The 14,721-nt window shown below is 54.9% G+C and overlaps 2 protein-coding genes across 7 annotated transcripts; one reads left to right on the top strand and one right to left on the bottom strand.

Moving 5' to 3' along the window:
• The first annotated feature begins 35 nt into the window (after positions 1–35).
• PSMC5 (proteasome 26S subunit, ATPase 5) lies at positions 36–4,378 on the top strand. 3 transcript variants are annotated; one of them, XM_032457103.1, is made up of 12 exons: positions 36–183; positions 728–799; positions 1,835–1,904; positions 2,230–2,327; positions 2,498–2,554; positions 2,633–2,863; positions 3,178–3,304; positions 3,407–3,597; positions 3,697–3,795; positions 3,876–3,986; positions 4,079–4,165; positions 4,269–4,378. In XM_032457103.1, the coding sequence occupies exons 1-12, from the start codon at positions 160–162 to the stop codon at positions 4,320–4,322; spliced, it is 1,221 nt and encodes a 406-aa protein (XP_032312994.1). In that variant the 5' UTR covers positions 36–159; the 3' UTR covers positions 4,323–4,378. The 3 variants fall into 3 exon arrangements, with proteins under 3 accessions (XP_032312994.1, XP_032312995.1, XP_032312996.1); XM_032457104.1 differs by lacking the exon at positions 36–183 and adding an exon at positions 324–498; XM_032457105.1 differs by lacking the exon at positions 36–183 and adding an exon at positions 531–553.
• Positions 4,379–4,429: 51 nt separating this feature from the next.
• On the bottom strand, positions 4,430–14,296 carry SMARCD2 (SWI/SNF related, matrix associated, actin dependent regulator of chromatin, subfamily d, member 2). Of its 4 annotated transcripts, none has more exons than XM_032457100.1 (13): positions 13,583–13,717; positions 9,190–9,374; positions 8,949–8,991; positions 8,695–8,817; positions 7,716–7,871; positions 7,183–7,278; positions 6,965–7,066; positions 6,649–6,810; positions 6,382–6,479; positions 6,062–6,197; positions 5,759–5,881; positions 5,522–5,623; positions 4,430–5,396 (listed from the first exon to the last, which is right to left on the bottom strand). In XM_032457100.1, exons 2-13 carry the CDS (start codon positions 9,363–9,365, stop codon positions 5,343–5,345), a joined length of 1,371 nt encoding a protein of 456 aa, XP_032312991.1. In that variant the 5' UTR covers positions 9,366–9,374; positions 13,583–13,717; the 3' UTR covers positions 4,430–5,342. The 4 variants fall into 4 exon arrangements, with proteins under 4 accessions (XP_032312991.1, XP_032312990.1, XP_032312992.1 ...); XM_032457099.1 differs by lacking the exon at positions 13,583–13,717 and adding an exon at positions 11,295–11,338; XM_032457101.1 differs by lacking the exon at positions 13,583–13,717 and adding an exon at positions 10,136–10,315.
• Positions 14,297–14,721: the final 425 nt, after the last annotated feature.

Here is a 14,721-nt window from a genome sequence, read left to right as displayed (position 1 = left end):
TCCTCTTCTCATGGTCCCTGTTATTTGTTATCGTCTGTCTTCTCCCCGCACATTGACCCGGAACTGTTCTCTGTCCTTGTCTTCGGGCCCCAAGCCCCTGATTCTGCGCCTGCGCGCCAAGGAGACTTTGATGCCGGCGGTCATATCGGAAGAGGGAAGATGGCGCTTGACGGACCAGAGCAGGTATGGCGGTGGCGGCGGCCGGGATGGGAACCGGGACTTGATGCGGAACAAGTGTGATCCAAAGTGGGCAGTCGGCCGGCGCAACAGAGTCTGGGGAGTTGGGGGTGGGTGGACCAATGCAGACTGGGCCCTGCCTGGGACCGGATCTGCTTTGTCAGCGCCGCCCCCGGCGGGTCAGGGCAGAGCCAGGAGTGAAGGACCCGGTGGAAGCGGAGTGAGAGGAGCCGGGGGAGCGGGAACCGGCCCTTTCGCGAGTCGCTGGAGTCAGGGCACCCGTCCTTCTTGCTGGCTCCTCCTGTAGTAATAACGCCTCGGGTTTGTATAGCGTTCCCGTGTGTGTCGTCTCTTGATCTCCTGATAGTCTTAAGATGTAGGAGGCATTCTCATTCTGCTTTTAGTTTAGTCATGGGGAAATGGAGGGTTCTGAAGAGATGGAGTGAGGGGTTAGAACTCAAGTTTTATTAAGTCTTCATAGTCCAAGCTGGAAGTAGCTTTTTACCTTCGATGTTTAGCCTGTTGTGTAATAGTTACACTGTGTCTTCAGATGGAGCTGGAAGAGGGGAAGGCAGGCAGTGGACTCCGCCAATACTATCTGTCCAAGATTGAAGAACTCCAGGTGAGAATGGACTCCAAAGGTCCAGAGGGAGCTAGAAGGGGATGTAGGATTGACGAAGCAGATTTCTCAAATCCATATAGTTCCACTGGTGGCTCAGTGAAAGAAGAAACAGGCCAACAATGTAAAGTACATGAAGTTATCAGTCTCTTGTTCCCCTTAAGTCCCGTCCATTTGAAGGTAATCAATACTCAGTTTGTTAAACATCTTCAAGAGTCAGATTTAACAAGAAAGGTACCGCAGCCCAAGGCCATACCTTTTGGAAGAAGCCTGAATGAAGGGCTTTCTTACAAAAGGGAACACAGGCTCAGGAGATGAAATTTATCAGAGACAGGTTGAGGCATAGTGAGGAAAGACAGAACTGAGGAGTCTGGACAATGCTGATTCCATGGGACTGAATGAAGAACTGGACAACCCAGTGCTCTAGCCTAAAGAGGGAGCAGGGACCACAGAAATGAGAATAATAATATAAATTGAATGGCAGAGAGCCACAACGAAAAATTCTGAACTCCAGTCACATTTGCAGATATTGTATTTGGTCTGTCATTTTTGAAATGTTTTACGTGTGCTTTCATTTGTTCTTCACGTTAGTCCTGAGAAGAGACAGGGTAGGAGATGCTGGACCCACTGGCAGTTTGGTAATAGATGTAGACCTTTTAAATGGCTTTCATTAGCCTTACCCAGCTGTTAATTGCCAGCAGTGGGGCTAGAACTTAGGCTTCTAACTCAGAGATCTTCCCACTCTACCATGTTACCACTTTGTGAGACTGACTGTATGAGCCAGCTATTAACTCTTCTTAGTTAGAGTTTGTTATTCCTGGACCAGTATTAGACAAGCAGCTGTTTTTTGATGGTTGTCCTACGCTCCAGAGAGACTCTTGGAGGACAGTACAGGGTCATTAGGATCAATATTGGAGAATCTGAAACATGCAGGTGCCCTGTACTCTTTCCTCACTCAACTCATACCAGCCTATGAGGGTCTTGGCCAACATTTTAACCTCCTACTGTTTTCACCCCTTTGCTTCTTGTCCTCTGCAGCTGATTGTGAATGATAAGAGCCAAAATCTCCGGAGGCTGCAGGCACAGAGGAATGAGCTTAATGCAAAAGGTGAGGGGGGAGAGATGGGATGGCTCCGTGTGGGCACTTTGTCTGAGGTCTGGCTGTTCAGTCTTCCTGAAGTGAGTCTTCACATTTGGTGCTTACTATTTTCTCCCAGTAGAAGGGGATGCTTTGCACTCGTCACATAGTTGTTCACATGCACATCTCTCTCCCAAGCCCCATCGTAATCTCTTTTAAAACATGAATTTTTTACTTTTTTGAGGCTTTCCCTTCAGAACTTTAAAACGGCGCTTTGTTCACACATGTTGAATTTAGTCATGGGCGAGGGGACACCAAAGTGTCTGGGTGACCACTATGTCTGTTTCCCATCCAGTTCGCCTGCTGCGGGAAGAGCTCCAGCTGCTGCAGGAACAGGGCTCCTATGTGGGGGAAGTGGTCCGGGCCATGGATAAGAAGAAAGTGTTGGTTAAGGTAAAGACAGTATGACCCTAGGGGCCAGCCCACTGCCCACTGCATTGCCATACTATGTGCAGTGAGGACACTGTTCTGTCATTTTATTGTAATAAGACTCATGGGTCTTCCTGGGTGAGGTTGGTGATTCAGTGGCTGTCAGGGAAGGTCATGAGCCCTTGTTTCTCTAGGTACATCCCGAGGGCAAGTTTGTCGTAGATGTGGACAAGAACATCGACATCAATGACGTGAGTGCTGCAGGTGAGGTGGGAGGTGGGGGTCAGCTCTCACCACACCACTTCCTCAAACTCTCTCCCCTCACCCAGGTGACACCCAATTGCCGGGTAGCCCTCAGAAATGACAGCTACACTCTGCACAAGATCCTGCCTAACAAGGTAGACCCACTAGTGTCACTGATGATGGTGGAGAAGGTGCCAGATTCAACTTATGAGATGATTGGTGGGCTCGACAAGCAGATCAAGGAGATCAAAGAAGTGATCGAGCTGCCCGTTAAGCATCCTGAGCTCTTTGAAGCGCTAGGCATCGCACAGCCCAAGGTGAGCAGGGCTTCTGTGGAGGAGGCTATGCTGTTGCCATATGTCTCCTGGCTGGGGCAGAACTGAATGTGGGGGGCAAGGTCGGGGAGATGTTGGGATTGACAGGAGCCTACTTAAGCTGGCCCTTCCCATGCAGATGGTGCCAGAGCACTGAAGTGGTTTGGGTATATGCTCCAGAAGGGACCTTGATGCTCACTTTTTGTGTCTCTAGTGTCTAGCACAGGATCTATCTAGCACAGTGCAAACCCAGTAAACGTTCAGTGAGTGAGACATGGGGCTGGCTTTCTGCCCTGAGTCGTGCTGTTGCTCTCTAGGGAGTGCTTCTGTACGGACCCCCAGGCACTGGGAAGACGCTGTTAGCCCGGGCTGTGGCTCATCATACAGACTGTACCTTTATTCGTGTCTCTGGCTCTGAATTGGTACAGAAATTCATCGGGGAAGGTAACTGTGGCCAGAAACACCACAACTAAAGCTGGAATAGAGGGGTGGAGGCGAGGGTAGGGAGCTCATCAGCTCTTTGATGCCAGCTTGGCCTCTGCACAGGGGCAAGGATGGTGAGGGAGCTGTTTGTCATGGCCCGCGAACACGCTCCGTCCATCATCTTCATGGATGAAATCGACTCCATCGGCTCCTCACGGTTGGAGGGGGGCTCCGGAGGAGACAGTGAGGTCCAGCGCACGATGCTGGAGCTGCTCAACCAGCTGGATGGCTTTGAGGCCACCAAGAATATCAAGGTGAGGTGGGGTTGGCCGTGGGGTGAGCCAAAGGAAAGCCCTGGGTGAGGTGCAGCCTCAGGAAGGGCTTAGCTGATGCCACCCGTTCTGTCTACTCAGGTCATCATGGCCACTAATAGGATTGATATCCTGGACTCAGCACTGCTTCGCCCAGGGCGCATCGACAGAAAAATTGAATTCCCTCCCCCTAACGAAGAGGTTTGTGATGGGTAGTGCTGGGGAGTGGCTCTGGCTCTGGGGGTAGGCTGTGGGCTCAGGCTGTTCTCTCCCGTATCTAGGCCCGGCTGGACATCTTGAAGATCCACTCTCGGAAAATGAACCTGACCCGGGGGATCAACCTGAGAAAAATTGCAGAGCTCATGCCGGGAGCGTCAGGGGCTGAAGTGAAGGTAATTGGAGTGCCCAGGGAGAGAGGGGCAGAGGCAGGAAGCTCTGGGTTCAAGGGCACTGCAGCAGCACCTGTCTTCCTTTCCCCGCGCAGGGCGTGTGCACCGAAGCCGGTATGTACGCTCTGCGAGAACGGCGAGTCCATGTCACCCAGGAGGACTTTGAGATGGCAGTAGCCAAGGTACAGGCCTCCATCTTTCTGCCTTTGCTGATGATAGCTCTGGAGCAGTGGGGATAGGGTACGTGTTCACCCAGTTTCTAACTCAAATGTTGTCTCTCTCCAGGTCATGCAGAAGGACAGTGAGAAAAACATGTCTATCAAGAAGCTGTGGAAGTGAGGCGGGTGTCCCTAGTGTGGATCCCTCAAATAAAGCTCTGCAGGACAAGCCCTTGAGGACTTGAGTCTGTTAATGAGTGGCCGCACTGTTCAGTGACCAGGTCTGGGTACCACCAATAAACAAAGGTTTATTTGGAAATTTCCAAACCTGCCAGAAGTGGCACTTGCCAAGCCTTAGGCCCACCCTCCTTTCCGAGCTCCAAAGGGCAACAACAGTCCTCCCCACCTTCCTGCTTCGCCTCCCCCTGCTCTCCACCAAGCGCGCACACCCACACCTCAGGCCCTGCTGGAGGACTAGTGTGTACACTCCCTCGAGGAGGCGTTACCCCTGGGCCCAAGTGCTGGGGTGGCAGCCCTCTGGCATCCCAGGAGATGATGGCGGCCAGAGCCGCTTGCATAGATTGAGGAAAGAAAAGAAAGGAGGAGGCACCGATTAGGGCTCCCTAAAAAACCCCAACTTACCCCCCCGTACAAAAAAAGTGGCTCCCGCATAGAAAAACCTGCTCCACAAATAGTGCAAATACCCAAAGGAAAGGAAAAAACCAGCAGCTAGGCTGGGCTGGTAGGAATGGCAAAGAACTTTGGTTTAGAAGGGCTGGGAAAAGAGGGAGCTGTGCCCCTCTTCCTCGCCCAGCTCCCCAGAGCCAGTGCTGACACTCGCCCCAAGGGGGTCTGTAAACAAGCAAAGCCAGCGGCCTTTGGTTCTGAAAGGTCTCGGTTACTATGTCAGAGCACAGCCTCCAGGCCCTACTTGGGCCTGCCTGCCCGGGGCGAGGAGGCCTCTGATGTGAACCCAACTAAAGCCAACGTGTGAAGTGGGTCAGTAAGTAAGGCTCTGGGGACAAGCAACAAGGAATCCTATCACTACATTTATGAAGCTAAAGCCGGGGAGCAGCGGGTGACAGGAGACATCCTCAGCCCGCTCCTTATCCTACGCGTCTGCACCCTAGAGGGTGGTCCCCTTCCGGGCGGAGGAGGGGGTGGCTCCAGGGCCTGGAGAGAGGAAAGGATCCCTGAGCAGTTAGGTCAGGCGGATTCCCAGCACCTGTTCCAGTTCCTGCCTTCGCTGCTGCACCTGGAGGAGGAGAGACCAGCGGCTCAGGCCTGTCTCCTGCCCGCTGTGGCCAGCAGCTCACCCTGCCCCTCCCGTGTGTAGCAGCTCACAACCACAGGCCAGCAGGCAGGGCAGAGCTGCCTCACCTTGGCAAAGATGTGTCTCCCCACTGCTTCCTGGGCCCACGGCTGGTGGTAGAAAGCAGCTCGTCTCTCCTCCTCGGGATTCCCAATCACATCAGTGATGATCTGCAGAGAGCCAGGAGGAAAGCTTTAGCATGATACCCACCTGAGCTGATCTGCCCCTGGAACCAGAAGCATAGTGATGGGGGTAAAACCATCCAGAGCTTAACATGGGCTCAACCTCCAGAAAGAGGACCACACCTTGAGGTCTCGGCGCTGGGAACGGAGCCATTCCTGGATGAAGTCCTGAGGGTCAGTGCTGAAACTGAGCATGAAATCCCTCTGAGTCTTCAGCTGGTTGATGGACTCAATGGTCTCATGGATCTGGGGAAAGGGTGCATGTGTCAGACTGGTCCCCACCCCTAGGGAGTCTGTTTCTAGGCCTAACCCCAAAGAACTCAGATGAAGATCACTTTCCAAGGTGCTACAAGAATGCAAATAACCGACAGAGCCTGCCCATCCCCATCTTGGGCCCCAGAGGAGGCTGGGAGGTAGAGGACCCACCTTGACATCAAGGGAGGCAATCTCCTGCTGATTGGTGGTAGAGGCCAGGAAATTGCTCATCTGGGCCTTGAGCGGGTCATCCACCTCCACATCAATGTCATAACAGGCTGTCTTCTTCTGGTCATTGGGGTCCACACTACAGATACAAGGCAGGACAGGGTGAGAAAGGTGAGCACACAGCCGTCTCCGTCCCGCCCACCAGGGCCAAATGCACACACTCTGGGAGCAAGCAACCAAACCTGCTGCTTCTCTCTGGCTTTACATCAGCCAAAGGTAAACTGCTCTTAGATGAGCCCTCCCATCCCCCACTTCCCACTTACCTAATGACATGGTTGATGACAATGGGGTCTGGATGCTGCAGCAACCCAGCCAGCTTCATAGGAATCTCAGAGAAACGGAGTCGGCCACAACTGAAGATCTGGAGAGGGCACCAGAGGGTTGGTGATGCCTCTGAGGGCATAAAGGGAAGTGGACCCAGAGTCCCAGGGTCCATGAGGAGAAGGTGGCCAAGGACTGGCCAGTGGGGCTCTGGAGCAGCAGGCAAGGCAGGGGCTGCGAGACTAGAGTGGGGTGGCATCCCAGCTAACCTGGCGGAAGTAACGGTTGCAATTGATGTACTCGCGCTCGTGGCCATCCTGCAGCTGGTTGTGTTTGATGTAAAGCCACAGGGCCTGCATGATGGCAGCCCTCGTCTGCGTGTGCACCCCCAGCAGCCTTGCCAGTCGGGGGTCCAACTTGTACTGGGGAGGCTGGGAATGGACAGAGGGGATCAGAGGAGGGGTTCTTGTGAAAAATCAAAGTGGGAGAATAGGGCAGGGATGGGAAGGGTTTACAATAGGAACCTGCTCCTGTCCCCTAGAAGGGCATCCCTATGACCCCAGACATAGCCCCAGGGCATGTCACCTGATGATCCAGCATGAGCAGGAGAGTGCATTTGACGTTGAGGTCTCCGGGCCGTTTTACCTGGAAGCCATCTGTCTCCTGGGTGGTGGGCATCCGGTGCCACTGGCAGGGAGGAGGGGAGAAGAGCATGCACATGTGGCCCTGCAAGGGGACCAAGGCCATTTCTCTGCCCACCTAGCAGGTCAGCCTGTGCACCAGAACCTCAGACCCACTCTCACCTCCACCAGGTGGTTGTCAGGCCCGTACAGTTCCTTGTCCAGCTCAATGACGAGGCTCTTAAAGAACGAAGAAAACTTCCTCTTCTGTTTGCTGGGCTGCGGATACAAAGGGTGTGAGATGGGGGTGCTGCTGAGCTCTCAAGCTTAAGCTATATTAAACCCAAAACAGAGGAATATTGTTTCAGCCCTTAAGCTCAGGGCACTGAGGATTCCTGGGCCCTGAAGGAAGCAGGGAAAAGTGAGAGACTGGAGGCAGGGAAAGGGCTCTATGCAGCCCACTGCCAGCCAATAGAGGACCCTGAATGAGAAAGGGGTACCCCTTCCTCGGGACACTTTACTGCCATCTGCAGGAAAACTGTTGTAATAACCATACAAATCTCCAACCTCTTACTAGCCTGGAGCCGTGCTGAGCAAGAACTCTGGCAGAGTCGTCCCCCTCAGGCAGGACTTCCCCGGAAGTGCCCAGGTGTCTGGCCCAAGTCTGAAACCCACAAAGGCCACCTCCCCTTCAGACACCTCCTTCCCCAACTCACGTCATCAAGCAGTTTTCCCTCTACTCGGAGTTCCCAAGAAGCCACCTTGTCCCCTGCTGGGGTTCCCCCAGGGGTCCCTGCGGTTCCTGCACCATCACCTTCTGCCTTGCTGGGACTGAATGTATTGGAAATATAGATCCGCAGCTTTCGTTTTTGCTAAAGGGAAAGACAACTGATTAGCTGGAGGCGGACCAACGTGTTGGAAAACAATGCCACCCAATCTTCCCAACCAAAGTCATTCGGCAATCAACACAGTGACTGTGGGCCAGGCCCCTTGTTAGGAGCTGGAATCAGGAGTAGGAAATCCCAGTCCTGGTCTTCAATGAACTCACAATTTTATAGGGGAGACAGACAGATGTACTACCAACAGTTCCAACAACAGGGGATCAGTGGTGTGACAGAGGTACAAACAGGGTGCTATCAGGCAAATCAGAAGCTTCTGGCTCATATTTTAAATGAAACTGAAACACCCACCATGGCCCCAAAATATCATCTCCTGGAAAGCCTTCACCATTCAAGGGACTGTTCTACATTACTATTTTTTAAAAAGAAAGAGGAAAAAAAAGAAAGGAAAACTTCTCTAGGGATGGGGAAGAAGATACGAACTATCCTTATCTACGCTCTAGTTTTGCCTTTCAAACTTCTGACCATGATCTATAATATTTACATTTTAAATCATGATCCAGGATCCACACACACACACATATTTATATCTGAAACAAAAATGTCATAAAATAATTTCTTTGCCACTATGGTAAGTACTATTGTGAGGAATTATTATAATCTCTACTATTTTATATTTCATTAAAACACGCTGGCCCTACCACTTTACACTGAGTTCGTGCTCGATGGGCAGTATCCTGCAGTGTGATTAATCCTGCTCTAGCCCATCACAGATCCTCACTCAGCCCCTGAAAACCAGGCCAGGGAGAGGCAGAGAAGCTTGGGAAGGCCCAGTAGCGGCCAGGTCTGCACACACCGTCAGAGGCTTTTTGATGGCCTCCTGGATCTCCATCCGCTTTCGAGCAATGGTCTGGTCCAGCTTCCGCTCAAAAGCCAAGAGATCCATGTACGCCTGAGACTCTGGGACAAGCTCCCGAATCTGGAGGAAGGGAGAAGGAATTTATTCATCAGCTTGTTTCAGCTGTAACTCTGGCTCCTTCCTCCCTTCCTTCCACCCCAAGCTGACCAGCCACTGGGTGGGCCTCCTGGGCCCCCTCCCAACATACTCACTCGCTGAGGTAGAACTTTATCTGCCATCTTCCTCCTCTTTAACCTGGGAGGACAGAAACCCCTTAAGAGGTCAATGGTCCAAAGGACCTCCCCCCAGCCCCATCTACCTCTCCAGTCCCCAGGACCTTCCCCCAAGAGAACCAGGAGACTTCCTCAGTCATCACAGCTCTTAGGACAGAAGGAAACCCTCTGTTCCACTAGAGCTGTGCTAAGTAGGGTAGAAGAAACAGGATGGTCTTACCCCCGGCGCTGGGCAGGCATCGGGGGCTGGGCCTGGGGCACAAGCAGGCGTTTTCGGAATGGGTCCATCATGGTGGGTGGCATGCCAGGTCGAAGTGGAGCAGCTGTGCCAAATGGGGAGCCGGCAGGGGGTCCCACCTGCAAGCCAGCCATGGGCATCCGGCTCCCTGGTGACATGCCAGGCCGCTGAGGGAAGTGAGCCAATGGGGGTACATAGGTCAGCGGCAGGGCCCTACGGGGCCCATAACTCATTCCCTCCATCCCTCTCCTCGGCCGGGTCCAGCCCTGAGCGGCACGCCAGAGCCCAGGCAGGAGTGCCAGGAACAAAGGGGAGCAGGCACTCGAGAGCAGAAGTGTAAACCACACCTGCCCCGCCCCCTTCAACCGCCCTGGCAGCTGTGCCAGCGAATGAGGCCTGCAGAGCCCAGGGGGTGGGAGGAGAATCCTGCCCGCAGAGAGAAGGGCCCATGGGAGTTTCTCAGGGCCCATCGCCACCTTCCAACCACCTTCCAACCACCTTCCAACCCTAGCAGACTGTGCCCCTGCTCCTGGGGAACAGCCGGCTTCTAGGCACTCTGGAGGCTCTCAGATGTTTCCACCAAGCACTCCCATCCCTCTCTTTCTCCCAACTGGAGGGAGAAGCGCAGCATACGAGGCCTGGGGAAAGTGTCACAGCCAGGCGGTGGGGTGCAGTGTGATATGAGCAGGCTGACGGGCACAGCCCCAATGTCCATCCCCTGTCGCCAGCCTGGTGGTGTGACTGAGGGGAGAAAGGCAGTCCAATGGGCTGGCAAGCCCACCAGGCAGCGGCACCCCAGGTGAGCAAGCTGCAACAGGAGGCCTTGGAGCACGTCCCAACTGGTGGGGGGGGCCTCAGGCAGAGTACAGAGACCATCTGGTCACCATATGGCCCATGCTCACAACCCGGAAGTGGACCCTTTTCTCACCTCCCTGCTGCCTGGCCCCCAATCCCTACGCCGGAAGATCCCAAAGGGGAAGCTGTGGCTCCTGAGTGGTTGGAGGGAGAGAGAGCAGCTGGCACCTGGACTCTGCCCGTGGTCCACACACCACCTGGCAGCTGGGGCTGGTCTGGGCTCAGCGTAGCCCTGGCAATGCCAGACTGGAGAACGGAGATTAGATTATCCTGGGATGCAAGGACCAAAGCCTTAGGGTCAGCAGAGGAATCTGGGTGAGAGGCGGCTTCTTTAGAAGCCTGCAGGATTTCCCATTGAGGTCCAGCCCCCAACATTTCTGTGGAGCCCATCTGGGAGTAACCCCCACCCCCCTTCCCCATGGCTGCTGCCTGTAAGGCCTGTTTGGCAGCTCTGCCTTGCACACACTGTCCCTGGCAGCTTCACAGGGCTGGCCCCAGGGCCCAGATTATGCAACCAGCACAATCAGCCAACCAAGCCAGGCTGGGTGGGGACTCACACCAAATCAAAGGACCCCCGCCCCCAGTCCAGCCTCACAGAGATGAGATTCCCACTCCACCTCTTCATCTAGCCCTAAACCCATGTTCTCACCAAGGAGGGTCAGATTCTTGACCAGATGCAGAGATGGAGAGAAACAAGCCCCAAAGATGTGGGGAAGGGGAAAGGAGTAGGGTGGGAAGGAGGCGTTTGAGAGGATGGGGTTAAACATGGGGGGCTCTGAGACTTTTGGAGTCCTGCCACAAGTCTCTCCTCATCAGGAAGAGATTCAGCTGAGCTGCTGAGAGGCGAAAGACAGTCTGTTTCTCTGCCTTAATGAGCCACAGCCAGAGATGATAAAAAAAACACTCAGGGTGGCCACAGATGTAAGCCCAGCGCCAAGCACCCTGGGCTTTAGTTTCTGCCGACAGCTCCTGAGCTGAAGGGAAGGAAAAACTGAAGCGGGGACCTGCAGAGTGGGAGCAAGGGCCTCCTTGCTAGGCGGCTCACAAAACCTCGGCAACACTGACTCCGCCTAGGCAGGTGCTCCCGGAACAGGAAGTCCCCAAACCAGGCGGCAGGCCGGGAAGAGGCCCCTCCAGACATCTGCTCCAGACTTCCCAAGCGCGGAGCGCCAGCTCGCCCAGGGCCCCAGGCTTCTCCCGAGGGGGAAGGGGCCCAGGGAAAGGCTGCTTACAGTTCATGAAGTCCCAGCTCGGCCCTGCCAAGCTCCACACCTGGGCTCTGAAGCACCAGTAACTCCTCCTCTTCTAAAAAACAACCCAAGAGTTAAAAAAAAAAAAAAAAAAGAAAAAAAAAAACAAAAATATCCCCAAACTCTTGGGCTCCCTAACCCCCGACCTGCAGCAGGGCTGGGCAGGCCTAGCTCTGTGCCCTGAGCCTCAGAAGCAAGCAGCAACCTCCTCTCCCTCAGCCCAGCAGCAGCCCACATCCCCAGCTGGATTCTCTCTCCACCACCAGGGACAGCAGGGGCGGGAGGCTGCCGCCTCCAGAGAGCACACTCTGCCCTGGCCCAGAGCCTGTGGCCCTGGTGCTCCTGGTGGCTGGACCTAAGGACTTAGGAGGAGAGAAGAAAGCCCTGCATATGCAGAAAATATTTTCAACTTTCTGGAGTGAACCCAGCAATCTGTGTTTTTTGGGGGGTTGTTATTTTTTGTTTTCTTTAAGCTCCTTAGTAGACTGTGATCCACAGCAAGGAGATGGGGTCCCTGCTTCCCTCCTATTAACAGGCTCCCCTATTTGCCCAACTTGGGCCCTGAGAGCCTTGCTCTCCCAGTTCACCTCATGCATCCCAACAGAGAGGCGCCCCCTCACTCCTCAAATCTCAAATCCCTTCTCCTGGAAGTCACATAACTGAACTTGGAAAGAGGCCAAGCAGGATCCTTCTTGAACTCAGCCAAAGTGAACTGGGGCCTCCCCCCACCACCCATCGACCTCTACAGCCATGAGAAGCTGGGGACCAGAGGAGGAGGGTGCGGAGGGAGATGAGAAGCCCCTGGGAGCAGATACTCAGTGCCTTCCTTGCGTCCCTGCTCCTAGAAGCCTGGGGCTACCCAGCCAGCCAGCTCAGCCTTGCCATGGCCCAAGGACACTCCCTGAAAATCGCTGTGGAATCATCCTTTCAGGGGCTCTCTCCAGGCCACATTTCCCACAGGTTGCAAGCTGAGGAAACTGCAGAGGTTCCTATATGTTCCTTAGATCTGTCCCAGGCCAAAGACCCAGTGAACTGGCCCAAGGGTGGGAATGACAGATGCAGAGACATCTTGGGCCCATGAATCCCCATGAGAGAGAGCAAGATGGGAATGATGGATCCCAGTTGGAGTCGTTGGGACCAGGTCCGTCTCTGTCAATACCCAGACCTTTTGTTACTTTAGAGGTAGGAGGGAGAAAGGGGAGTAAGAGGGAAAAATTACTGTTAAGCATCTCTACAAAGTGAGGGCGGAGGGGTCAGGGGAGATATGTGTACCCTACTCTATACGAATCCATTTCTGGGGCCTCTACCTGGAGCTCTGAGGTAGAGGAGAGTCCCAGCTTCCCTAAGACTAGAAAGAAGCCAGTGTCAAGAGCTAAGACACAGGACTGAGACGCGGCATTGTTAAAACCTAAAAGCTAATTAAAAGTGGAGACAGGTGGGAAAAGGATGGACACAACTGCCAAGCATTCAGGGGCAACCAGAAACAATGCACTGGAGGACTGATAAGCCCCTCCAGCAGGGTTAGACGGAGTTCCTCACACACTGACCCCAAGGACAGAGTCTCGGACTCTCAGTGGCCTTTGAAGCTGCAACCTGAGAAGCCCTCTGCAAAGCCAAACCCCATAGGGGTCAGGACAGAACCCTCTGAAGCAGCTCTCTACAGGCTGGTCCAGCCCCAGACCAGCAGAGCTCGGTGGAGCCTCTCTGCTCCTCCAGACTAATCAACTCCTGGACACTATGACACCAGGCAGAACGCCAAAAACAGTCTGTCCACAATGGGCTGGGCTTTTCTCCTTCCTCAGGCCTGTCCACCACCCTCTCTGGTCTAACCCAGAGTTATCCCTGCGTGAAGGCCCCTGGGCCTGATGCAGGAGTAGACTCCCCCTTGCACAGGCTGGAATTCCCTGGCCCTATCTTCTGCCTCCTGCGCTGTGGGAAGCCAGGCCCTTCTTCCTCCTCCTCAGCAGCTGGGAGCCATCTCAGACACGCTAAAACTCTGCCAGTTCCCAACTAGAAAAAACACAGAGCAAACTTGGAGAAGGACCAAGACCAATGCAGGGTAACCCTGGTGTCTCAGTGAGGGCCCTTTTGCAAAACTTTCTCATCACCTCCCAGGACCCCTTACCTGAAAAGCTACAGTAGACTTCTCAACCCACCGTTCACAACTCACTAGCTCCAACAACTCCATCTCTCACTCAGAATTCCTGTTCCAAGCAAGACCCCAGACCCTCCCAACTGCCTCAAACTCTCTATCCCAGAGTCACTCTTACCTTCTCCCTTAACTCTTCCACCACCACCTCGCAGAGCCCGAGGGTCCCTGGCCTTGCCCTCCGCGGTGCCCCGTGAACTCCGCATGCAGAGCCCCCGTGCCTTCTTTCCAGGAGGCAGCCCCAGGGCCCTCACTCGAGGCCCCCTTCGCCCCCTACCCCAGGCGTGCTCGCGGCGGCGCCCGCCTATCTGCCCTCCTCACCTGGTACTGTGCCGCGGGGCCCATGGGGCGGAAGGCTGCAGCCCCGGGGCCCACCACGCCTCCAGTCGGCCCTGGCCCCCTAAGCGCCGGTCCAGGCAGCATGCCGGGTCCCGCTGGCGGAGGCGGCGCTCCCAGGGCTGCAGCAACGGCGCCGCCGCCAGGGCTCAGCGGGGGCAGCGGGAACCCGCCCGCGCCTCGGCCCGACATCGCTCCGTCCCGTCCGGCGGTGTCGCGATCCGGATTCCGGGCTCCGTGCTGAGTTCGCTCCGCGCTCCGCGCTCCGGGACTTTCCGATCTAAATTCCGGGTTCTGGGGTTTGTTGATCCGGGTTCCGGGATTTCCTAATCCAAGTTCGCGAGTTCCTCACAAACCCAGTTTGAGGCAGAGCCGATCCTGATTCCGGTCCTGCCCGGGAAATTCCGGATCCGGGATCTGCTACGGGCCCGCCAGCCGCCCCGGGCCTCCGGAGGTTTGGCCACCCGGGTCCAGTTACCCAGAGGCGGCAACTAACTCCGCCTAACCCAGCCCAGCGTTAGGCCCCACCTATACTCAGCCGCCCAATGTGAGGATGCCTCCTCAAATCCCGCCCCTCGCGAGACCCGCCCCCAACAGACACCGCCCCTAACTGCCGAACCCAGAGTCCCGCCCACAAGCCTTGGGCTGGCCCTCCACCGATGGGGCGGGGGCGGAAGTATGGGGCGGGGTCAGGGGTAGAAGGTCACGTAGGGCTTCAGCAGTGAACCGTAGTTGCAGCACTTCTTCCTGTTCCTCCGGCTCGCCGAGGTTCCGGTCCATGCTCCCTAAAAATAGTTTTGTCAAATCTCCCTTCTACGTTTTCAGCATTAAAGACAATTTAGAGCTGTTTTCTGGAATAGAACAGCTGCCAACTTGACTTTCTTTAAAAGCCTATCCTGGTGGCTCAGAGCTGCCAAAGGACAA

This window comes from Camelus ferus, chromosome 16 (assembly GCF_009834535.1).
Source record: "Camelus ferus isolate YT-003-E chromosome 16, BCGSAC_Cfer_1.0, whole genome shotgun sequence".
In the NCBI taxonomy this organism is placed as follows: Eukaryota; Metazoa; Chordata; class Mammalia; order Artiodactyla; family Camelidae; genus Camelus; species Camelus ferus.
Note: the sequence above shows the minus strand (reverse complement) of the source record. Positions and strands in the feature narration are given on the sequence as shown.